Here is a 25,756-nt window from a genome sequence, read left to right as displayed (position 1 = left end):
GAATCAGTTTATTTAATGGGACTTCTAAATTGAAATCAAAAGTATGCACTTTGAACTTTACAGCAAACTGCACAATCTTCACATTTTCTTTTCTGTACCACATGAGCTACTTGCTCAGTAGACGTAAACGAGTAGAAAACAAGAGTTTCTTTGTTTGCATACATTAACTTAAAGCTGTAAAACTCATTCAGCCAAACTTTCACCTTTAAACCTTAACCTGACTCGTAACAACATTTGTAGCCTCTAAAATTACACTGCATGCACCCAGATGGAGTTAATCACCCTTCACTTTTGATGCGTAGAATAATGATCTACCACTTGAACTTGAGCCCTTAAAAGCCTGCAGAAAAATATGTACATATCCGTGTCTTAAATCAGTAGCGAAATAACAAAATTCTACCTAGCATTGCTGAGTTGAAAAGGAAAACAAAACAAGACGTACAACTTGTAGCTCATGAAAGTTGAAAATAAGTGCACTTAAAGTCTCCTTAGAGAAGGAATTCATGCTTCCCAGCACATGCTATTGATCAAGCACCTGGTACTTTTAGGACAAATGACTGGTCGCAGAGGAAAGTCTGGCTTTACTTTTTATGCAATTTAAAATCGGGGGGGGGGGGGGGGGGGGGGGGGCGAGAAATTAAGTAGAGATTTGTAATAGCATGTTCTAAAAGCTGATGAGCTTGTTATCATTTTAAATGGCTGACACCATTCTTTAAAGTGATCTGTGCTTAACACTTTGTATACAATATATTATGGCTCCCTTCAAATACCGTGCTAGTAAAGAACCACACCGCATTCATTTTCAAACCTGAACAACAGCAAGAGTTGAGTATTTTTTCTATGTAAAAAAAAAAACCAAAACAGAACTATGTAAAACAAACTTAGATTTATGTATTACGCTCCTCTCACATTCCCGGCTAAACACCTCAGAAAAAAGGATATTATACAGCACAGGAAAATGCAAAGCCAAAAATGCTTTGAACTAAGTTATCAGACACACAAACAAACACGTCAAACACAGCACATAAAAAAGAAGCTAAAACAAAATCAGTTCAGGTGTTGAGGAAGCAGGGGAATGACTGACTACAACAAGGAATGACACCAACATCACCAACACATCACACAATAAATCTAACTTTGCAATCAATGACAAAAACTGATCCTAAATTGCAGAATTTCATTAGTCTCAAAACTTTCCTCACTTCTTAAGTGACATTATTAATCATTTGTTTTTCCCCACTATTAGGTTTTCTATATAATATCACATGGAGGAAGTGACATGCAACTTGAGCCACTGCAAGACAAGATGAAAATTGAAATCAGTAGTTAAACTTCCTTTGACTTTAAGGGACTGAGAACTCATCCAGGTTTTGAGTCTTCCTCAGGTCACAAAAGGAATGAGTTGCTGTTTCTCTTTCATTTACGCTAATAGAGAAGAGCGCTATTTTTATTTTCTCTTTATTACTGCTTTTAAAAAAGGAATCCTCATTTTAAGACAAGTTTTAACAAGTACGTTACAGTCTGCACACCTAATGCGTTGGGTGGAGTAAAAGCCCTCAGAAACACAGTGCACAGAGCCAATAATGGACTTGTCGCCAACACCCTGTGATTTCATTACTGCTAGAACAAAAACAAATGCCACATTCATTTCATTGCAAAGAAAAAGGATTCATTAACTTGATGTGGCTTTCTACTTGACCTGCATAAGGTGAGTAAAACATAATTTCATTTTATGAGATTCAAAATCATCAGCTACAAGCCTACAGGAATTGTGATGAAATTACCAAGTTACATGACTAACACTGGTAAATTCTAATTATTACTGGACTGTAGGTCACCATGACTTTTTCGCTGTGAGGTTGTTACTTTCCTTCCTGCAATAAGGTAAGAGGCAAACAAAATGTGAATGTCTTTCTGTAAACAGGTAAAATAAAATGATAATTCCTGTTGAGAACAGAAATATCAATCCTGAAGACAATAATCTGAGTGCAGACATTAAGCCAATCTTTTTGGAGTAATAACAATTTACTTCATTGACATTAAAATTGTAATTTCCTCCACCCACCCCCCCAAAAAACCCACCAGTTATCAAGCTCAAATGTCCACCGTACCAATAGCACTTAGAGAGAAAAAAAAAGCTGCCTGTATCAATAACGTTCACTCCTTCTAGTCACAATGTTGAAGCACTGGGTCAGCCTAAATCTGCCAAACTTCCCAGTTTGGCTGTCCCAGCCCTTTACCTGGACAGAAATCCCTAAGGGGTTTGTAGGGGAAGAAAATCCCCATCTGATATGGAGCACTTGGGGGCTGAGTGGGAGGGAATTAAGAGAGTCTCATTCCACACCATGGTAATGGCTACCACATAAATGTATGGATGGGAAAGAAGCAATCATTTAGCTTCAAAAAGTCTTACTTCCTTGCCTTCTGCTGGACACCCCCCCCAAAAAAAAAACAAAACACCAACGTTAAAAAAAAATGAGACGGACCTTAAGCAAGTAGGAAAACTGGCAACCCAGAAGCCAACAATGTTAGTATAGTTTTTTAAGCAACACAGTTTAGGGAACCTCAGCCCCTAGCTGACAGAGATTAAAGATTAATTCTATTTTACTATTTGCAGCGATAAGCCCAAGAAGGGTAATATCTTATCCTAGAAGGGCCTACCTCCCTTTTATTTTCTGCCCCCTGTGAATTTGCTGCAGAAAGGTCAACCATTTTAAGCAACAGCATCATAAATGATACCACTGTTTGTTTCTTTATACAGTTCTAAAAAAAATTAACACTTGAACACACACTTCACTGGTTTCTCTATTCCCTCCACTGAAAACTTGGAAGTAAACAGAGTGTATTTATATCAGTACTATAATCCTCCTGCAGAATGACAGCCTTTGAACATTTCGAACACTATTCCTGATATGATACCAAGCTACATTACCATTCAGCTCAGTAACTGCCAGAACCATGCTCAAGAAAAGTTAAAATAAGTACTCTGTATGTCTATAATCTAGTTTCACTTCATATGTTTCAATATTTTTCTTTCCCTACAGGCAACAGTTTAACACAAAGGAAAGAAAATAGAAAATAATTATTTTCCAAGAAGCAAAGTACTCACCAGCAGCAAAATTCCATCCTGCACACACCTTCCCATTTCAAAGGCTCTGACTGCTGCATACACATTTAAAAAGTCACCAAATGTTCCTCACAACAATTGCTCAAAAGTTAATTTCTTAGTTAAGAGAACTTTAGAGCAGCACTTAACAGATTTCTCGTTGTATCAAAAGGTAGGGAAAACTTTCTTCCACCATCTGTATTCAAGAGGTAAATAGTAACAATGGTTCCTTCTTTCTGCTTTGCATCTAATTTTAAATTATTCCTTTTAATTTTTAAGGTCTGTATAACCTAAGAAATTAGTCTCACTAATCACTACTGAATGATTTCACCTAGCCATTCCATTCCAGATGCCACTCAGTGCTAGAGATATGCTAATTTCTTCCAAGCTTTACCTCCTTTTGCAGTTGAAACTGTAATTTTCCACTTTGGTGGAGACAGGATTTTACTCCTTGTGCAGGGCCTCCTGCCAGCCACTTTTATGCCCGAGCAGTGGCACAGTGCAAGTTCCATTCCACAGTTACATCAGACACCCTTTTCGTTAAACCTGTTCATCATATATATCCTTTCTCCCACATTCTGCTGCTACAGCACCATAGCCCTGAACTCTACCCTCTCCAGTGAGAGCTCCTGGTTTGGGTAGCAAAAAGTAAAGGTAAGGTAGGAACCAATTTCTTGTTTTCTCTTCTCCTTGTCTCCCCACACTACTTTCTTGGTTTTGGGGTTTTTTTTTGTTTTTTTTTTTTTTTCTTTTATCACCTCCTACCATTAAACACTTTGATAGGGAAGTATCTGTCAACTGCTGTACCTAGGGCATCATCTATATTCCAAAACCAGAAAGTTGCAGTGAGAGAGTTGTTCTGTGAGTGGGAGGTGAGGGGGAACATTCAGAATCCACAAATCCCAGTTCTGACCTTGCCTAGCATCCACAAGATATCCCAGCACAAAGCTAGAGCAAGCATTGAGTTTAATAGCAGGTGCCAAGAAGTTTTGATACAAGAGGAGTAGTAACATTGCTGAACATTTGATCCAAGCCCTGTATTTTATGACCCTGTTTATGCATTTACCAGAAAAACACATCCACAACATATGTTTGGATTTGGGGGCTGCTATCCTCCTCTTGGGCTTATATGCTTGGGCTCACTTGGCCAACAGGAGACGGCTAGTTTGAAAAGCCTGCTTTTGGCTGATGGTATTAGTAAAGTGCACTACAAAAGTGACAAGCCATGAAGATTCTAAAAGACTAAATACACAAACACATTTTTTATTGGCTTCTCACCCTACACAGAGCTATAGATGCACATGCAAATTCAAAGGTACACAGCTTTGTTCAGTTACTTGGCTTTTAAGGAAATGTCCACCACAATCTCCATTTTTAAATGGGCTAAGTACCCACAATGATCCACAAACATTCACAACTGAAGATAAAGTCAAACACTTCATGCAATTTAAACACTAGAATCAAGAATTTCAAAAGGCACTACTGATTTTAAGTGGTTCCAAATTTAGGCTGTAGGTTCCTAACTTCAACAATTCAATGTCCCAGATTACAAAAAAAGAAATCAGAGTTTTATAATTTAGTGACAATCAATCCACTCTTTAAAGCATGTCCATCTGGTCGCTATCAAAACCCCACTTCTTTCCCCTTTTACCTGCTTCCAGAAGAAAGGGAAGTTCATCCAGTGCACATCTTTAGGCCTATATTATATCCTAATTTCTAAGATGAGAAACTGATAATGTCTATTATGCTCCTGTAGAAGTAAACAGTAAAATTAAAGTATTCTATAAATGAATTTAAAACCATGAATTGCTTTATACATCTAACCTTCAATGTAAAGGCATCTAAGCAGTTAGGTAAGAGGCAATATAACTAACCCAGAATGGAAAATAAATATCTTGCCTGGGGAAATGCTAATTTCAGAATGCACAAAATGCTAGCCAAGCACATTTTAATGCAATACTAGCATGAAACAGCTTAACACTGCTAAAGAAATCAAAATTGTGATTTATGTACAAGACCATTAAAGGAGCAGAAGACAAAGACTACAAAACTGAGTAACATCAAGAGTATGCAGGGTATACAGTTCTCTGACATGGCTGTCACGGATGACTTCAGATTTCATTGGTTGGAAATCAATCCACGCTATACCCTCCACTGCAAGTCTGAGAAGATAGGTTGTTCCAAAGTTGAGCTTGTCCAACGGCTAATTCAGTATGCAAGATGAAGAAAATAAAGTATTAAGATTTTAAATCCAGAGCTCAGCACAGGGTTGTTGGCTTTACAGATCTTTAATCTACAGTAAGGGGTGTTCATATTATTTTAATCATTCACTGTGTTAGCATTAGACTTAAGGTAACACAACACCATATTGAGCAAACACTTGCCAACAGAAAAGGGCAGCTTGAATAATTTTGCATATCTGGCTATGCATTTCTTCAAAGAAAGCATATGTATTTCAGGACTGCAGCAGTCCAGAGAACAATGCTTGTTTTCTGATTAAAAAAATATTCAGACCTTTCAACAATTTTATATTCAACTAGCCATTTTGGGCTAAGCTTAATTTATAGTATGTTATATTTACATTAAGTGCTCTATTTATTTAACTTTCAGTGACTTAAATGTAACCAAATATAAACATTTAACATAGTACAGAAAACCCTATGCCCCTCTAGAGGTGTAAAGTCTGGTGGCAGAAAAAAAGGGGTGAATGGGAATACCTTGTGAAATTTACCCCTACTACCAGTGAGCAAACCCAAAGAGGTACTCTCCTCTTGTTTAGATACGGAACCCAATTGTTTGCTATGGAAATTCTCTGAAAGCCAAGTAAGAAAGCAATCGTCAGCAACATACTTACTGTTTTGTGAAAGTATATACGCCAATACAAGTAGTCTATACATGCCAGCATTATGACTGAGACGACGAATACCTAAGATGTCTTTATACAAAAAACTGATGGTTTTTATGCACTAACTGTATAGAATTTATATTTTAAAATCCCTTAAGATAAAAAACAAATGCATTAAAAACAAGGTTGAAGACAACATAAATAAATGCTATTGCTGTTATTAAAATCCACATATTGGGCATACATTTGACCTTCTGAAATAGATGTTCAAGTTACACCATCAGGACATCACTCCTCCTGCATCAACACATTGACATCATTTCCCTAAAAGCTAGATAGAAAAGTGCTCTAGTTCTGTGTAGTTCTTTGGATAGTGGAGCAAAACACAACTATAAATAAGCTTGAGGACCTGAAATGTAGTTTCCACAAAGATTAAAAACTGCTTTTTAAATTTTAAACATGCTGATCCTTTATTTAGATCTACAAGTGCATTATCTGCTGATTAACGGTAGATCTTCCTTCCTAATGTTCCAAGTTCCTGTTTCTGGAAAATACAACAGTACTTCCCACTTAAAAAAAAAGTGAAGGCAAAAGATTTTCTATTCCTCTTCTCAGCACAGGGTTTGCCTCCTTTCAGTAAGGTCACCTTAAGGATGTACCACTCAATAAACTGTTTTGACCTCAGCAAATGAGAAACAACTTCTCTGCTCACAGGTGTGGACAGACGATTCTGCATCTTCCCCTTAACTGCAGCTGGTCAGACAACAAGTAGGCTCTAAATTAGAAGACTGGCCTGCCACGACTCACAAATCATGTTATTGTCAGTTTATCTATTTTCTTTTAATCAGTCATACACAGACACATCAGTCTCGGTCAGAAACTTTCCTAAGCTTCAGAGCAAGAGAGGCATGGAAAATATCTACAAATCTCAGAGAACCCTAAAATAGTTTTCAGTATTGGACAGTCCTCAGCTTCATTAGTTGTTCATATACTCCTTCACTTTCCCAGTAAGAATAATTTTCTCACTTTATTTTCAAAAGACATGGAAAGAAATAGAACATACTTTCCTTCAGCCTCTATTCATCGTTTTATCGAAGCATACGACATTTCCCCTACTACTTATACCTGAAATAGATACTCCAGGAAAGTTAAATGAGAATACTTACCTACCTCTCCCTCTAGCTGAGGGCCAATTAGTGTTAAACAACACCACAAATATAATACGACGGTAGGCCTCACAGACCAGGAATGTATCTCTTCACAGAATTTCCAGAACCATATCTTATCATTTTTGTGGGTAAATGCACAATTTTTCTAATTAAATCATTGTGCCAACTAACAAAGAAATTCTGGCATCCAGAATTGAATTCACCACCTTCTTATTTCAAAAAAGCTTAGCATCATCTTCAGGGAAAGCTAACTTCCAGTACCTGGCCTAAGTCTTTAAGTATCCTGATTATTAACTTAGCTCTTTTAAAAAAAAAAACAAAAAACAAAAAAAAAAAAAAAAACAAAACAAAATCCAAAAACAGAGTAACACAACTCCACACATCTGACTGAAAATGGAAGTATGGAAGTCATTATGAGCTTCCCAGCTGCTCCTCTTTTTCACCTGTTGAGATTTTCCATGGTACTCTCAACTGTGCGAGTTCAACATAATTGGCTGCCATCTATGGCCCATGTCTGCAGAACAAAATATTTGTTCTCACAAGACATTTTCTATCTTCACATTAAAAGCCCTTCTACCCACAGCAATTCAGCACCTATTTAAGGCTAACACAGGGATGCCACTTGGCTGATGATTGCATGTGTGAAACATGCTATTAGTCAAATGGCAGTATTAGGACCTACATAGGTATTACTAAAGAAGGTATGAGAAGAAGATATAAACTAGTAAATTATATACCTTTAAAAGCACCTCTAACTTTCAAAATACTTGAGTATTTCTTTGTAGCTCTACTATCACCTCTTGGTCAAGATTCTAGTCACCAACAGGAAAATACTCTTATTTTCTCCACACAATCTATTGGTCCTAAAAATACACCTCAGTCAGTACTTAAGTTATTTCACTGTTTACTTTACAGTTTTATGAAGAGGCACTCGGGTGAAAAGTTGAGGAAGGTTATCGCCACCGAATGTGATTATATAGCAGAATACACAAATAAAATGTGTCAGGACCTCAGCATATAAAAATCTTAAGTGCCCTTTAGATTGCTTGGAAAGATCAGGTTCCTACTAACTTAGTGACCAAAAAATAACTTCAAAATATTAACGATTATTGACAACAAAGTCTCATTCCTAACTATTCATGTAAACAAAAACCCCAACAAATTTGCAACAATGTCTTACACGTTGACAATGTTGAGCTTCACTACGAAAGAGAAATATTTTGAAGAAGCAGCTAAAACAGCTACCATGACACAAAGCCAAGTGACCGTTATTTGCACAACACATTTAATGACAACAAAAATAAATTGTAGAAGCTGAGCAAGTGACTGGACTTGCTAACCCCAGCATATTATTAAATTAATTAGACAAAACTATCCCTTAATGAGACATAGTATTACACCTGTTTAGGATTGTGAAACAAAACTCCTCCAGTTATTTGCTAAATTTCAGTGCCAAACCAAAGGCAATATTATCTGAGAGCGAGGGAATAGGTTCTCAGATCCTTAAGTACAGCAGTAGGTTTCTCTATCTTGAATGTCTAAATATTTTCTCTCTCTAATTCTTACAAAAACAAGATAGGTTTTAGTCCCTCATCAGACCTCTTTGGACATCACTTCCAAGGAATTTTATATTTATTTTATATTATTTTATAGTAAAACAGCATTTGGTGTGGATATCACATGTTAATATTTGACATTAAACAACCCGTTACAAATATTATCGGAAACCAGTGACACTTGGGTAATGGTCCATCTGTCTTTGTAGATCCAGTCAGAACGTTCAGCTATAGTCTTTGGGCAGGACATTCAGGCGTATCCTTCACATAAATTCATTTTTCTAATACAATCTTACAGAGCGTACACAGTAATCCTCCAAAATTCAGTACCCTGAACATTACAGATGATGCCTGCTAATGAAAATACCCTGTTGCTTCAGGACTACACGACACTGAAGCAAGAAAACAGTTGACAACCAACGCCAACTGCAGAGAGCAAAAGTCAGCTTGAGCACTCTTCTGTTTTTAAACAGGTATTCAAATTAACTGCTAAGATAGATGAAAAAGTGTCTCTTTCTAGTTGAAAGGTAACAAACCCCACACTAAGATAAATTGAAAAGAAACCTCAAGCTTGATCACCATAGATACTATCAGTACTCACAAGGATAAGTGGTTTTGCATCAAACACCTGGATATGCAGAGAATATTCCATCACAAGTAAGGAATTATCACTTTCATAGAACATGGTTATTTCTTTTCTAGTTTGAAGTCCTCAAACACAATGCAAGCATGGCTAGCTCCTTCAACTCTAAGCAACTGACTCAATCTTTCTTAAAGATTTTTACAGTAAAATTACAACAGCACACAATGCATTAGGGGTAGGTAAAAACACCTGTGTTTTATGTTTTCTTGGGTGACTTTTTTGCTTTACAGATTATGCACTCAGACATTCATAATCATTTGAATGGCTGTGTAGTATTTTCTAAATCTCTTATTTTATTACTATTAGACAGAGAACACAGAAAAAGAACAGAAACAATTCCTGAAATACTCCCCCATTTCACAAAGGGAAGCTTCCCTCTTTAAGGTGCAAACTTGTGAGACAAACAAACGAACAAAATATATCAAAGAAACAGCTGATTTATTTACTCCAATAGGTAGGCTAGCCAACTGGAAAGGACTTTGGGGGCACTCCATGGACACCCTTAAACTATTAACCGTCAGAAGATAACTCTCCCATGAAGGAATACAAGAGACAATTTTGCCCTCCACTGGCTAGAACAATCACTGGAAACCATGCCTGCCTCACTGCTGTCAGAGCTGCCTATTTCATACAGCATGAAAAGCCCTCGTGAGCAAATGTACCAATCCCAGCTGAAGTACAGTAATTAGTACAGGATAGCGCAGACAGGAAAGGGAGGAAACATGTTGAGCAGGCGGAAATCATCTATGCAAGGAAATACCTTGTAGAAATATAAAGATTTCTGTGGAGGGCTGGGGGGGGGGGGGGGGGAAATCATCACACAGCAACATGCTTAGCCTTGAGAATTGCTACAGCAGTGAACACACGTGGAAAGCCAGAACCTTGACATTCCTATTCCCACCAAAAGCATTCTGCATGTTACTCGCCAGATAACTGAAAGCTTTTATTTTCCAAAAACATTCATTTGTCGCTGTTGTTTCTTGGGGGTAGAAAGATGAAAACTCTATGGATTATAAAGGACAGACTTCCTCAAAATGGAGGAAAAAGGCAGAATGCAGGTAAACACTCAAGAAAACAAGCATACCAGAGAAGTACCCCTTAAAGCAATTTTTATGCTTATCTTTACTGAAAGAAGCATTGAAATTACACTGGGAGAGTAAAGGAGGAAAGCTGCCATATTCCAATGTTCAAAATTATTCAAATTTACATTTTTGCAACATTTATTAACCACAGGCTTAGATGAAAGACAGTACTTCACAGGATTGCAAAGAGGCAATACCACGGTAAAAATTAGGGTTTTAGATTCTAAGTGGTTTACCAATTACTGCTTTAACAACCACTAACCCACTTACCATTCTATTATTAAAGTTTTCCTCCTCCCAATCCCCCAGTTATTTCCCACCTCTCAGTAGAAGTTTCTAACATCCCATTTAGAGTGTGGCCACGCAAACCATTGATTCAGTATTGGGTCTAAGTGAGGGAAGTGAAAATCTTCAGTGGAAAAGGGAGGAAAGGATCAATCAATTTACAGGCAGATCAGCTGTCAGTAGAACTCAAAGGATTTCAGTGTGGAAACTGCTGTAGATGACTCCTGTCTGTCCTCCTGCACTGAGGCCATCTGCCCTCAAACTTCATCCTGCCAAAGGTTTCTGGCATCCCCATTGTTCTAGACACAAGACTATTTGATCACAATCTAGCTGAGGGGGAAAAGAAACCCCTCTGGTGAGTTGGAACAAAGTTTTTCTCTTGTGCTTCCCTCTATCTTTATTACTGACTTTGCTTACACAGCAAAATTAAGAGCCTCCATAAAAATCCTGGCTTTTTTTCTTTTTTTTTGTTTTTTAATGTCCAACAGTTCAGCTGGAATCAACATTACTAAAGAGAACATCCCCATCCTGATAGGGGTGGGAAGCAATAAGAAAAAAAAAAAAACACCTTACATCCATCTTACCCTACTGAGCATTTATGTGACAAATAAATGGGGGGGGGGGGGGGGGGGACACGGACACCAAACACACACCACCCACCACAAAACCCCAAACTGTTTCTTAACTTGGAGTTAAAGATACCCCCGTACAAAACTGAGTTACAGACTACATTTATGAAGTCAACTTTTCCACAGCAGGGATGATCAGCATGAAAGATTTACAACAAGCAAAGTGGTGAAAAGGCTCTTCCCCATTCCAGTTGTTTCTTCCATTAGATAAAGAAGGCAATACAGAGACAAGCAAATGAGAAATAGCATGACTGTCACAGTCAAAAGCAAACAGGGTTAGAGCTACCTTCTTTTGAGAGAGAGAAATGCAAAGCTTTCCATATTCAAAGCCACAGAAACAAACCTCACACCTAGCAGCAAAAATGTAATCGTTAGATTTATGATATAATCTAGAAATGGACGTAGGTTATTGCATTCAGTGACATAATTAAGACTTAAAGCTTCAGGCAGTGTACTTAAGTCTTTCAAAAACTTCATTCATTCATTTACTGACCAGGTGTCTCACGCTACCATAACTTTAACGACTCAAAGGAGTTCTCATCAAACTTATAAAAATCAATTAAGGTTAGAAAAGTTAGCACCCTCACTAGCCTTAACTGTAACTCAAGGTTATATTGCGTTTACCCGTAGCTTAGCGTACGACAAAAGGCGTTGCTGAGGACGGGAAGGAATACTGCAGCCCGGCAAACCCGGCCTCCGGGGAGCAGGAAGCTCACGCGGAAACACCCCCCCGCCCCCGCCCCAGCCCCCAGGCGCCCTCACGCCCCTCCGGGCCGCCCCATGGCCCCGCCGCCTCCGGGCGGACGGGTAGGCACACCGGTCCGCAGTCACGGTAACGCAGCCCTGCATCGCATTCCGCGACACCGCGATTATAACAGCGGGTTTTGCTCAGCGTAAGCGCCCTATCAATGATAGCCTATTAGCGCGACCCTATCTTCAATCTACAGGCACGATAAGACGCCCCAACACGCATAAGCCCCGCGCAAATAGTGACTAATGACCACTAATCCCCCGCTATCCCCTCAGCCATCTCTCCCGCTCCCATTGATCAGGCCGGCGCGTCACTTCACACACGTGCATAAACTTTACACGCCGAGGTGAAGCCAAGCCTGTCTCCCCAAGCCCCCCTCTCTCAACCGCCGTGCTCCCCACCCAGGACGGGCGTGCGGGGTTAACCCCTTCATGCGTGGGCCCGCGGCCCCGCCGGTTGGGAGTGGGAAGCGGCCGTTAACGGACCGCCAGGGGGTGGTGGGGACACAGTACCTGCGGCCTCTCCCCCGGGGAGCTCCAGCCCACCTCCCGCGGGAGGCCGGGGCGCCCCCCGCCGCCGGGGCTCAGCGGCAGCCGCCGCTACACCACACGGCCCCCAGGCGCTGCCGGCGGGGGGGGGGGGGGGACGGGGCGCCCACAGCTCCAGGGCCGCATCGGCGCCGCGTACCCCCGGGTCCCCGCGCCCAGCCCCGGGCAGCCCCCGCCCGCGGCGGCCACTGGCCGGCGGCAGCTGGCGGCACCGCGCCGGGGGCAAAGGCGGCCCGGCTGCCCATGAGGCTTCGGTTCTGAAGCAAGGAACGGGCGGGAGGCGCGGGGAGGCCGGCTAGTGCATCGCTTCCCACCCCCCCACCTCCCCCAACCCCGCCAAACCGGGGCGGGCGGCGGGAGCGCGGCCACCGCCACGGCCTCGCTCCGGACTCGCCCACGCGCGGTGGTTACCTGAGGTGAGACATATGAATCCAAAGAGGTAAAAGTGAGCAAACTCCGCGATCATTGTCCTCGGGTGGCGCCTGCAAGCAGTCTCATGCCAGAAGAGCGGGGTGGACACGAAGAGCCCCGCGTTGTAATTCCACAGAAGCTTAACGTAAGCGAGGTTCCCTAATCCCGCCGGACTCCTGGGGCGAGCCCTCTGCGGGGAGGGCGCTGTCAGACCCGCGGGGCTCCAGCAGCAGCAGCAGCACGCCAGCTCCGGCCGGCCTCCCCTCTCCCGGCCCGGGCTTTCCTCAGCAGCGCCGTGACACTTCCCAGGACCATCCAAAGCGACAGAAGACAACAAAAGATCCCCGAGTTCCCGCAGCTGAGGTCCGGCCACCTCCCAACCGCAACTTGCTGCTCCGGCCCCAGACTTGGCTCCGGGTGCTCGGGACGAGCCAGTAACGGAACGCGGCCGGGACGGGCACGGACCGGCCCCCGCCGCCCTCCGCGGAGGCGAGCAGGGAAGCGCCCTCGGCCGAGCGCCCCGCCAAGTCACTGGGCAGCCGAGGCGGGCGAAGGGCGGGCGGCGGCGCGGGACGAGCGGCGGGCAGAGAGCGGCGGCGGGGCAGCGGCGGCGGCCCCCGCTCCCATCACGGGGGAAGGAGGCGGTCGCGTCGGGGGCCGCGGCGGAGCCCGGCCGCGGTCAGGCGGGGCGGCGGGCGGGGGAGCCCCGGCGGCTGCCTCTCGCCCTGCCCGGCATCGCCGCCGCCCCCTGCACGCGGGAATCCCAAACTCGCCCCCTCCCCAGCGCCGGAGGAGGGCACAGGAGGGGCGAAGGAAGAAAGGAAGGGGAGAGACAAGGAGAGGGCGAGCAAAACTTCCCCGGGCCAACGCCCCCAGCCCCCCGCCCGCCCTCGGTACAGCAGCAGCAGCGGGAGGAGGACGAGGAGGAGGAGGAGCGGCTGCTGGCCTTCCCCCGCCGCCGGGGCCGGGGAGCACGAGTCAGGCGGGGCCGAGCCCGCCGCGCCTGAACTTTCTGGTGTCACGTCGAGCCGCTGGCGGCTGCCGTGGGCTTCCCCTTCCCCCTCCCGGGGGGCCGCCGCCTCCGTCTCCTCCCCGCGCCGCCGCCGCCGCGGCAGATCTGGTGCCGCCTCAGGACACCTTAAAGGAACCGCACCTATGCGGCCCCCGCACGACCGGTCCGGCCCGGCGGATCCCGCCCCACCCCGCTTCGCCCCGCCCGGAGCCGGCGCCGCCTCCCGCCCCCCCCTCCCCCCGCCGGCCGGCAGCAGGGAAAGAGAGACCGGTCTGAGGTGAGGGCAGCAGCAGTCAAGGAAAAAGTTCAGGTTGTCCCCCGAAAACGAGCAAACAAACCCCCAGGTCGGGTCTCCGGCACCCCGAGCTCCAGACGGGAAATCGCCTCACGCACGTCGAGGCCTCCCTCGAGGTTACCGACGGGCTGGCTCGCCATCACGGGGCGACTGCGCGCCGCCAGGCAGCCCCTCGCGCCTCACGGTTCACCTGAGCATTTTCCTTCCCTCTGTTCTAAGGACCGATGGCACTGGCGAGGGGCACAGCGGGCAGGTACAGCGTGGTCTGGCGTTCCCGCGGCAGCGAGGAGGCTCTGGTCGGCCGGATGATCCCTAGTGCCTGCGGCCTGGCCACGCTCCAGGCGTGGATCAAACCTCTGGGACAAGCGTCCTCAAATCCTCGCTCCCGCAGCTGGGCGCAGACAAGTACTTTGCAAAGCTACGGGAGCAGCTCTTACAGCCAGCTCCAGGTGGTCGTGATGCCTTTATCTCATGACACGAGAGGCAGTGGTAGGGAAAGAAGGCTTAAAAGGTAAGTAGGCGAGAAGGGTAGGAGGTAAGCCTTCGAGATCACTGCCTGACAAGTCAGGCATGGCAGCGCTACTACCTCACAGCAAAACTCCAGCTATTCCCAAGTTTGATTCATTAGGGTATGAGGATTGAATGAGATGTACAAAAAAATTTTGTCTCCAAGAAGGGCGTTGGTTATATTAACCCCATTGGAAACGAGCCTTTTGTTGCCATGGGGTAATAAAACGCCAGAGAACCTTCCTTTACTTCCCATTGCAGGATTTATATGCGCCCCACATTGTTATCACCCAGACAGGTTTGGATGCCCTCAGCCACCATCAGTCCAAGCGCACCGTGGTGGTGTGCCACCGCATTTGCCCCGTTTTGCCTCCCTCAGGGTGGCAAACTGACTTAAAAGTCCAACAACAGAGTCCTGCGGGTTGCACTGAATCTCTTTTAGTCCACTTTTATGTGAGATCTGTAAAGACAAATCTTCAATAATGTAAAGCAAAACTGGTTTATGTTGGAAAAGGAAGTTCCTGTTTATGTATATCCAATGTCTCTGTGTATATGTACACATATATATATCAGCAGCAACCAATCTGGCAAGATTGCCCAGTAAAACTGGTGAGAATAGACCAAACATGAGAACACTCAAAAGTTAGAACAATAACCTAGTGTTTTAACACCAATCAGACTAATTTTCAGAGAAAAAACTGAATTGGTGCACTACTTCAAACACATTCAGAAAACAATCATAACTGTGCAATCGCTAACACTGAGTACTTTCGGATATGACAAGATTTCTTCAAGGTGTACCTAGCTAACAATTTCTGTTCAGTGACCTCATGCCATCGTTCTGCACTTCATGAAAGAAAAATGTACCAGTACCTCCAGAATTAAAGCACACTGCAAATCCAGTGAAGAGGTCCTAGATAATCCTTGAGCCCTAGTGAGAAGTTTGAGATTTCAATAAATTAAGTTTGGGGCTGTTCTTTTTTTATTAAATAAATGCGAGTCACATGCAGGGCTGAAAATGAGCCTCAGGAGTTCATTTCTTTCACCTCCCTGTTCTGAGGCAGGGTCAAATGTAAGTAGACTCCCACTGTCAAGTATTTTTTAATCTCATTAGTATACATTTCTAATGACTGGAATTTCATATTCTCTTTAGGTAACCTGTTCCAGTTAGTATATAGTCAGATTTTTTTTTAAAGCCTATACTAAATAGTCTCCAGGAAGAAAAGAAAATTTTGAAGACTTGTTTTTTATTCCCTCTGTAGTGTCAATACTTGGCAGACTCATGTTGTACTGAATTACATATTTTAATTGATTGCTTCTGTTAAAAAAGCAAACCCACAAATCTACAAGTCGGTCACTCTGTAGGGAATAAATGAGTTATACACACATATATTTTATATGTAAATGTATTTATTTACTTGTAAAGTGTCATGTTTATGTATCCCTGTTTTTATATGATGCTGTCAATATTCCCTGTAATCTTTAATTGTAAAAACATCATTTTTAATGCATTTCTATGACATATGTATTATCTAGCAACATAAATTAATCCATTGACTTTGTAACTGGCAGCAAGCATATATGACATGGAGAGAAGGTAAATCAAGCATTTAGCTAATTCCCAGAGTGTTTTCTCTACTCAAGATAAGCCTGTTTCCTATGTAATAGTGAATAGTACGTTTCTAGAGTCACACACTTTTTTGCTTAAGTCATTCAAAAAAGGGCCAGTAAAATTTTATGCTGTGTTGAAGTCTTATTTATGGTGGGTGTTAATTTTCTAATCTCACATTTCAGATACAGAGACACTCTAAATACAGCAGTGATTAAAGGTCTGAAGCTTGAATGACCTTGCCATATGATCCTGAGGTGAGCGTAAGTAAAACAGTTTAAAGCTTTTGTGCCACAGTTATTCCATCTTTAACAGGCATCTAAGCCTGTTTCTATCACTGTAAAGAAATCTTTATCCTTTGAGAAGTAGAGAGTCACTCTGCTGTAGGTACCTATAGTGAAAGTACACTAGAGCTTCAAAGACTTGTGCAATTTGTACTTAGATACTTCATAACATAATATTTAGCTGTCAGTGTTTTCTTCGGAAAAAAATTACCAGGAGTGGATATATATTGCTCTAATTATAATTTTTAAAATTCATTTAAATTGTAGTAATATATAACAGCTGCACAGCTGAGTGAATCTCTTCAAATTGTAAGCCTACAGAAATTCATCAGAATATAAGTAATTGACATAATCTTTAATTCTGCAGATGTTCTTACAAAATGTGTGCTGTTCAAGTATCCTTATTGTCCTTAATACTGAGACATATATACATATATATGAGACACACACACACAAATATATATCTGTCAGAAAATGTTTCTAGGAAAAGGAGTATGGCTTTAACCTCTTCAGATCTGGGGAATGCTGCTTCTCTGTGTATTAAAATGCAGATGTACTTGCTGTGTTAATTCTGTAATATATGCAGTGAAAATGCCTGAAAAATAATCAGATAAGATAAATTTGGTGGCATCTGAAAAGGACAAGGCAAAAATGTCATAAAATTGTATTCCACTCCAAACTATATCAATGGATAATTTTGACTCCAAAAAGCACAGAAAAAAAATAGCCCACTTCCAGTGACATAAAGTCATGTTTTCAAATGAATTCTAAAACTACAGAAAATACAGTAATGTATGCATTTGATTGTACAATAACATACATCTACTGCATTCATCAGAGTGAAATATTAGCTCTAATTCCCAGCATTTAGCTTTTTATTTAAATTACATGTAGTACTGAATGCACAACCGTTGAAGGTCTGAATTTTTAATCTGGTATTTATCTTCTTCTAAATCTTACCTCCCCACCCCCCACCCCCATTTTTAAGGCTTACACAAACATGTAATTTCTGAGGGAAAAGGCTACTCCTATGCACAAAATTATACATGCTGCCTGTCTTTGAGGCACAGGACTCTGGTTGGGAATCCTCCAAGAAAAAGAAAAGGTTCTACAGAACTGATAGCTGTGATTCAGCAGATGGCACTCTTCCCTCAAAGTGACTGAAATCAGTGCTGCCTCTGATACAAGGGACAATGTGCTTTTAGAGATTAGGTATTGCACGTTACCCAGAAGAATCTGAATTTCTGTAAGTACTAAAGATCCCAGGGTACTTCTCTCTAAAGGGAGAGGTATGCATATGATGTCTTGGGCATGTTATGGGGTTAACTGCACTCTCTCTCCACAAACCTTTTTGAACTTCAAATGACTCTTACCTTCCTGATCTTAAAACTACTGTGTAGCCTTCCGGTTATCTCCAGGAGCTGACTGCCAGAGATACCTATGTGCATGCTTGTGTATATTATATGATCACGGAGTTTATCATTCGGAGCATTCTGAGGCTGGCAGTGAGAATGACTGCACTCATGTGTGCGTGACATCCTACTTGGCTTGGGTCTGCTTTCCTATGATCAACCATATAGAATCTAGAATCCCACAAAAACAGCCAATGTACCTGAACATTCACCCACAGGAACTTACGAGATTCCATGTGTCCTGGCCTTTGTGGGTTTGTCCTTTCCCCCCTCTGCCCCGCAGTTAACCTCTTAATTACTTTAATGTTAGTTATTTACCTACTATAGTCTAAATTATGTTTAAATTAATGTATCACACTATGTTACTCTCAGAATGTAATACTAATTTAAAAAAAGCAGCCACATAAATAGTGTACCATATTCCTGCCATTGTTCTATCAGATACAACTACATTTCAAAAGCTGTTCCTTCCCAGACTGTTTAGGACACCACAGAAGTCATCTGTTTGATTATTTAATTGATTGTCCTCAAAAACTATTTAAAATCTTTTTTTCTAAGTGTAAGCATTAATAAGCTGAAAGGAAAAATACAAGAATTGTACATCTCTCATTGTATATTTGCCTCTAAGTGTATTATAGGCCTAACCCATGGTAGGAATCCTACTGAGGTTAATAAACATATGTGACAGCAGAACAGTGTATAATTTCAGTAGTTTTTGCAGGTTTCAGTAGTAAAGAAATGGATTTTTCTATGTTAGGGCTAAACGAGCAGTGAAGTTGTTAGAAGAAGGAACACTGTAAAGTGTAGCTGAATATAAAAAGTGTATGGATAGCAAAAGCTTGAAAATCTACAGTTGCTATATAATGAATTGGGATAATGATTATGATGAAAAAAAAAAAGTTATGATTTCTATGCCCATATAAGTCAATTTCTGCCTCTTTCTTGACCTGGCTGGTTACTGTCTAAACATGCTATTCAAAGAAATTATTTTCTTGTGTTTGATTGTTAGGGCCTTAACATGATTTTGCTTTTATTTACATTAATTTGGGGATGCAACTCTTCTTTCTTTGATGTTACTTTTAATTACACTACTAGTGAAATCAGACTTCCAGAGTCTTTTATTGTGTGTAACATTTAGTATAGTACTCATAGTCATTGCAGAGTAAGGAATACTATCAATAATATATAAGATTTTATTTGCTATGTTGAATTCATAGAGACCCTAAACAACCTCAAGCCTCATTATGCTAGGTGAATAAAAACAACATGACAAAAGATCCTTTCTTCAAAGGGTTTATAAAGCAACGTTATCAACGTAAAGAACTACAAGAAAAAATCACCACTGGCATAAACATGCAAAATTCCATTGAAGTTTATCCTTTAATACTCCTTTATATTAAGGGTGAATGTGGCTTTTCATTTCTGTTTCAAAGATGCTATAGCACATCCCCACTGGAGAGAAAAAAAAAATCACCAAAGCTATATTCCTTCTGTTCCCCCAGTAAAAAGTGCTAAGGGCATATTTTCTATTCAGTCTAGTCAGCAGACTAGCTCAAATGCTTTTTAAAAATTATTGTAATTATAGGAAATATTGCATACAACTTCTGCTCTGTGGTTTTGTTCCTGTAAATGACAAAATGCTAATCTGCTTAATATGTAATTTATATACAAACAACAAACAGTATTTATTACAAAACCAGTGTTATCTCTGATATGGCTAAACAAAGAGGGACCTGTCTCTGAAATCTCAGTATTTGCTTTAAATGTTTAACAAATGAGCCATTCAGTACTCACCATCTCCTTGTTTCTATACAGAACATAGGAAGAGTATGAGGGTGTCACCTAGTGGATTGTTTGGACTGCCTATAAGGGAGCTAACGAGCAAAAACATCCAAATGGCATTGAATGGACTAACAAAATGGAAGAGAAAGGATTCTTTTTTCTTTATTTAATTACTCCAGGAATTGTGAAGCCTTCAACAGAGTGTTATTGTTCTGTAATATCTGCCTTGGGTTCCCATTCATGTCACAGAATCTACTGGCACTGAGACGGGCTGTAAGAATGTTGCATCCAAAATTTTGAAGAGAAAATTACCCATGTGCCTGGGAAAGGTTTAATGTTACCACAGTCGACCATTTTAAATGAGTTGCACAAAACTTCTGTTTAAGATTACAAATAAGTGGAAGAAATGATATTCAGTGCCCATAGGTTCCATCAACTGTATTTTAAAAGAAGGAACTATTCCATGGTTTTCAACAGGCCATCAAAAAAAGGGGGTTTACATGTATTAGTTTGAGATTGTTGTGTGCATTTATAATTCATGAATAGTTAAATTTAACCTTAGCAATCTGGAGATGAAAAGGATTATATAAACTATCCATCTTATTTCTTTGATTGAATTACTGCACATACTTAAAGCAGACGCCACTTAAGAACTGAATACCTGCAGTGAATTAACTCAGTCAAATGCAAAGCAGATACCCAAGCCAGCTCACCCAGTACAATTTCAATTGCATTTTGAAATTTAAATAACCAGCATACAATTTATAATTGCATGATGAAAGCCTATCTGATTCCATATATATAACCTCTTTTAATTAAAAAAATTCTTACTATAGTTTTAATATTACATTCTGCCCTTGAGTGGAGGAAGGGAAAAAAGTAAGGATGGAACGACAGATGATAGAGACATCCTGTTTTAGTGCCTAGAGCATATATTTTATTACACCCCCTGAAGTTTTTCAGTGTGTGCTGTGTCACCAGCATGGGAAGAGGAGAAAGTCTTTGCCCCATGATGGTACACTTGTTTGCTGGTGTCAGAAGTACGTACTACCTGTTAGCAGACACAGTGTGCTACTGGAAGCACAGCAAAAATCTCACATTAGCACTACGCTTTGTGGGCCTTGCAAAGGCCTTGATACCCTGCTTGAAGTTGTAATATGTCTGTTTTAATGAACAAGTGGAACTGCCTTATTCTGTGTATAAGGGCTAGCCCAGCCTTAGCCTCTTCTGCATATACAGACAATCTAAAACTCCATGCAAAATGCCTTAGGTGAAAAGGTATAAAGAGCCCAGCAATCCTTATCCATACTGAAAGCTCTCAAAAACACACTTCAAGAGAACTGTGAAAATGTATATTAGTTTAATTACAAAACCAAAAATTTGTATGAGTAAAAACAAACTACCCCTACTTTTTGAGGTAGGAAAGAAAGGAAAAAAGGAGAACAGTTTAGTTAAGTTCCTCAGCCTCAAAACAGAGACTGGAGTTCTGTTGATCAGAAGTATCTTATTCTGCTCGATATTAAATGTTTTCTGTCCCTTAGAAGCATTTCTCTCCTCTTTAGGACACGGAGTTATTTTGGTGTTTTCTTTTTACTTTTTAATATTTTTTGTTCTCAAAACTGTTGCTCTAGGTCCTGTTGGATTCTGGTGAGAAGTGCCCAAGTGATGTATGTTGTGAAGTTCAGTAGTAGACACTGATAAAGTACAAAATCTGCTGGGCAAGTAAGGATTGCTGCTGAGGGAGAGGATGCTGTCAGTAAGTCTTGTACACCTTTTCATACAGCAGGCTATTTTATTTTAAAATAGTTCCTTCCAGCTTTGTGCAGAAAACAGCAGTACCAGGCTCCCATACTGCATACATCTCCTTTCTCTCAGAAGGCCAGGCTACCTTCAGAGTAAAAAGATAAAAAAAAACCAAACAAAACCAAAGAAACAAAAAAAACCCCAAACAAACAAAAAAAAAAACAGAAAAAAAACCCCAAAAAACAACAAACTAGACGGAAGGCCGTAGGCCCCAGATAAATATTTAATTAAAAAAGAAAACTGGTCTTGCATGTGTTCCCTTTAAAACCTCCCAAAGGACAAATCTGTCAGGGTATGTCTACATAGTTAGGAGCATCCAGTAACACAACTATTCCTCCCACTGTCTGAAACGGCCTGACATGCGCCAGCTCCAATCCAGAAGCTGAGTAAATATGCTATCATAGTGCCAAGCCTGAGCTAACACAGGTTGTGTCTCAACAGGCCTTATTAGCTCAGGCTCATTACTATAATAACATGGCTACATGGCTGCTGCACTGCAGCTGGCTTGCTGTGTGCGAGGAGCAGGCACTTAAGTATCTGCTCCTGACTGTGTAGACATGCCGTCAGCGTGTTCCTCCTCTTCTTCCCGGAGATTTTGTCATTTAATTTAAAGCCAGCAGCTGCCTCTCTCAAAAAACTGTACTGGCATAAAAGAAGAGCATTAAGAAATAGTATGTTTGTCAAAGGTTGTGGAGTGCTGACTGCCTTTAGCAGGTCAGAGGATCACTTCTGTTACACCGTAATGGTTTATTTGTTTCCCAAGTTTCCCAGCGTTTTGCCAAGTAGAAAACACAACCGTAAGTAAGGATCACATAGGTATACAACTTCCAATTTCCTCTCTTCTTGCCTCTTAATGGAAAAGATGCAAGAGTAAATTACACGCTGAGCACTGGAGGAGGCCTAAAAAATGCAGCAATCTGCTTTCAAATAAAAAGTTAAAATTGCACCCTTCTCTTTTATATAAATGAACAAGCTTTGTATTTCCCCAGTTGTTACTGAGTAGACACGATTTATCTCCATTTACCCTCAACTATACTGCTGGATGAACATCCTACTACATAGCTGGAGGGCAAGCCAGAGCTACATGGACTCATAGCCAACCTCAAAGAATGCAACAAGAACAGAAAAAATTGTGCTTTAAATCTTAATGCTGGAAGGAGACAGCACCAGCATGGTAGTTCAGATAGTAATATCAGACTAAATAAATACTCAGACCAAAGAAAGTCTCAGGCTAAGTTCTTTTAGATCACAACAGGAGAGGATATTACCTGGGATCTACCTCTTCCACATATGATCCCTGTGGTTGTAATTCTTAGGTGGGCAAGTAGAAAAGCAGCAGCAAGACACATACATTATATACCAAAACACTCATTCTAAACCTACACCTACACCTACACCTACACACTTAGAAAAGTATTCCCAATAATTTTGCATTATTAATTTAATATATTATTTTTGGTTTTAGCCTCAACTGACATTTTTAAATGTTGCTTCCTAATGATAGAGCTGGTAAACTGTCGTTTCTGTGTATTTAAAATTGATAATCTCACATAGAGATAACAACCTCAGGGCAGGGGAGATTGCCTTGGCATTGAGAGGGTTTGCAATATTGAACCTTTGCATGTTGCCATGAAAATGTGGTACTACCAAGGGACCTCTTCTTAACTGGTAGGGGAAACTATTCACCTGACTAGAAGTTGGAGAGGTTTCATTCAAACATATTCAGTTGGTTCTCTTTACAAACAACTTGATTTAGAATTTTAAAAATTAAAATTTGCTTCCCAACTTTTAAGAAAATATACATGCTTACTTTTTGCAATGCATTTTGGTATGCTATATTACTTGTGTTGCAACATTTGGATTTTGATTTAAAGAAACAAATGAGGTTTTAAAAACCGGATTTTTATTATTAAATGGGGACGTCCTCTCAGTCAGTTCAATGTGATCATTAGAGAGTCTACATGTCTTTCAGTAAAGTCCTTATCAAACCTCCAGTGTACTTTGTCTGTTCTTATCTGGATTGTTTCCAAAAAGTTTTTAGTTTTTAGTGAACTATGCTGTAATGCCCTCTGCTGGTATTAAGCTGGTAAAATCACTTTAGATTTCCATTTTAGGTGATTCTAAAGAGGTATAAGAATGGTGTAAAGGCTGAGGGCTCAAACCACTATGAACTTCTACCAGTGCTCTAAGCTAGTGAGATGCTGTAAGAGGCTTTTAAGTAAAAAACAGCCAAATTGATCTTAAACAGTACCAAATTTGATATAAACTTTTTACAAAGCTGTCAAGACCTTTCAAGGTTTCTCAAGAAAGAATATTTGCTAAATTCTCAGAAATCAATGAAAAATTCCAGGCCTAAAGGAAGAAACTATTAAGAGCATCAACTGGCGTCCATTTAACTGCAAGGAGTTAAATCTGCATTAGCAAATCAACACTGTGACATTCTTATCAGAATAATCATGTTAGAATTCAGTATTTCAAATGGAATTTCAAAGCTCTTGGCTTACATTTTACCCAGCCAACACATGACAATAACTGTAGACCGATGCCACTGTTCAAACAAGGAACAGAATATATACACTAGGACTTACATGATATTCTTGGTCAATAGTCTGAATAGCTTTTAAGAAAATAGGAATGACAATTTAAACAGTTAAGTATACACATACTGAAGAATCCTGCTTCAATACTTTTATGGCATGAACAGATGGAAGGAAGGAAATACTGAAAATCAACTTAAGTTTTTTCCTTCCCAACTTGCTACTGTCTTACAGAAAGCTTAGTGAGATGCTACCCATACCCAAGGAGTTAATTAATACTTTCTGTGAATAAATATCAAACACACAAGCATCTCCTGTGCAGCAAGATTAATCAAGTCATAATTGTTAAAGTGCCATATTATTTGAAGTATGTATTTCATAGTGGCTTGGTTAAAATGGTCTTAATTAGATAGGGTACTGATGAAAATAAGGTCTAGGATGTTCTTGGTTTTGTCTTTCAGTTTTCTCTGAGCACAGAGTAAAAATTACAAACGTGGCCTGAATTTGGCATCTTGGAAACATGAGTGAGAGTTTCAAAAGTGCTTTGCAGAGGGGGATGTTCAACTGCTACTGAAAGAACTCCCCTCGGTATTCCTGAAAATCCCATCCTTAAACCTTTATTATGAATCCCTTGAAAGAGATTTTAGCTTGAAGCCATGAATCTTCCCATCAGATATGCAGGGCAAATCACCAATTAACAGGAGACATGAAGGATTTTCTTGATTACAGTTTGGACTTGCATTTCTCTGGAGAGCTGCTTTTGTTCAAAACCAGCCTCTCTCCTCCATGTTTGAGCACACAGTATGTTTCACAATCAAAACCTGGACCATTTTAGTGCAACAGAAATATGGGTTTGATTAGTCTAAAATGTTCTAATGAGAGAAATCATTATACAAGAGCTGACAGATTATTGTTTTGACACAACATCCTTTCAGATGGCAAAAACATTCTGCTTTTGTGTGACACAGTGGCATTGGATCCAAAAGATGAATACATGTAGATGTGCTAATAAACACGTTAAAGGCAAACATTAGCACTCAAGACTATTGTGTAGATTTAGGCTAATCCTTAGAGGGTTTTAGATTCTTGGATCTGCCTCATCCTAAGCTGGCAGTAGCTTGGGATGACAACCCACTGCCCGAGAGCAGGTGTGGGAGGCATGCCTGCCACTTTTCAGATATGTATCAAAAGCTGGAGTCCATCTGTTTTCTTACCCAACATTTTAATGATTTGCCATATCTCTGATTATCCATGTTATTTAAGCCACAGCGAAGACAACAGCGGAGATAAGTTTTAAATAGCATAATGTAGTTGACTTTGAAATCTGCTTTGCTCTGATGAGGATTGTAGTTGTTTTTATTTTGTTTGTTTGGGTTTAGGTTTTAAACTTAACATACTAACTACAAAAAATAGTTTGATCAGTTACCAGAGTTCTTATCAGTGAAATAATGTGAGGCCTAGCCTTTGTGAAATTTACGTTATTGCTTTTC

At 40.8% G+C, this 25,756-nt stretch overlaps 1 protein-coding gene across 5 annotated transcripts in view; it reads right to left on the bottom strand.

Moving 5' to 3' along the window:
• The window catches only part of ROBO1 (roundabout guidance receptor 1), a 742,850-nt gene that overhangs the window by 308,421 nt on the left and 408,673 nt on the right, over positions 1-25,756 (bottom strand). Inside the window, exon 1 of one of the 5 annotated variants that reach the window (XM_064469741.1) lies at positions 13,026-13,487. The exons of the other annotated variants lie outside the window; for them this stretch is intronic. Coding sequence (XP_064325811.1) covers positions 13,026-13,080 — 55 coding nt within the window. The 5' untranslated portion in view covers positions 13,081-13,487. Of the gene's footprint in view, positions 1-13,025; positions 13,488-25,756 lie in introns of those variants that run through there. 5 annotated transcript variants of the gene reach the window in all.

The sequence above is a fragment of the Phalacrocorax carbo genome, chromosome 1, assembly GCF_963921805.1.
Source record: "Phalacrocorax carbo chromosome 1, bPhaCar2.1, whole genome shotgun sequence".
Taxonomy (NCBI): Eukaryota; Metazoa; Chordata; class Aves; order Suliformes; family Phalacrocoracidae; genus Phalacrocorax; species Phalacrocorax carbo.
The sequence above is the reverse complement of the archived record's forward strand: the minus strand, read 5'-3'. Positions and strand labels throughout refer to the sequence as shown.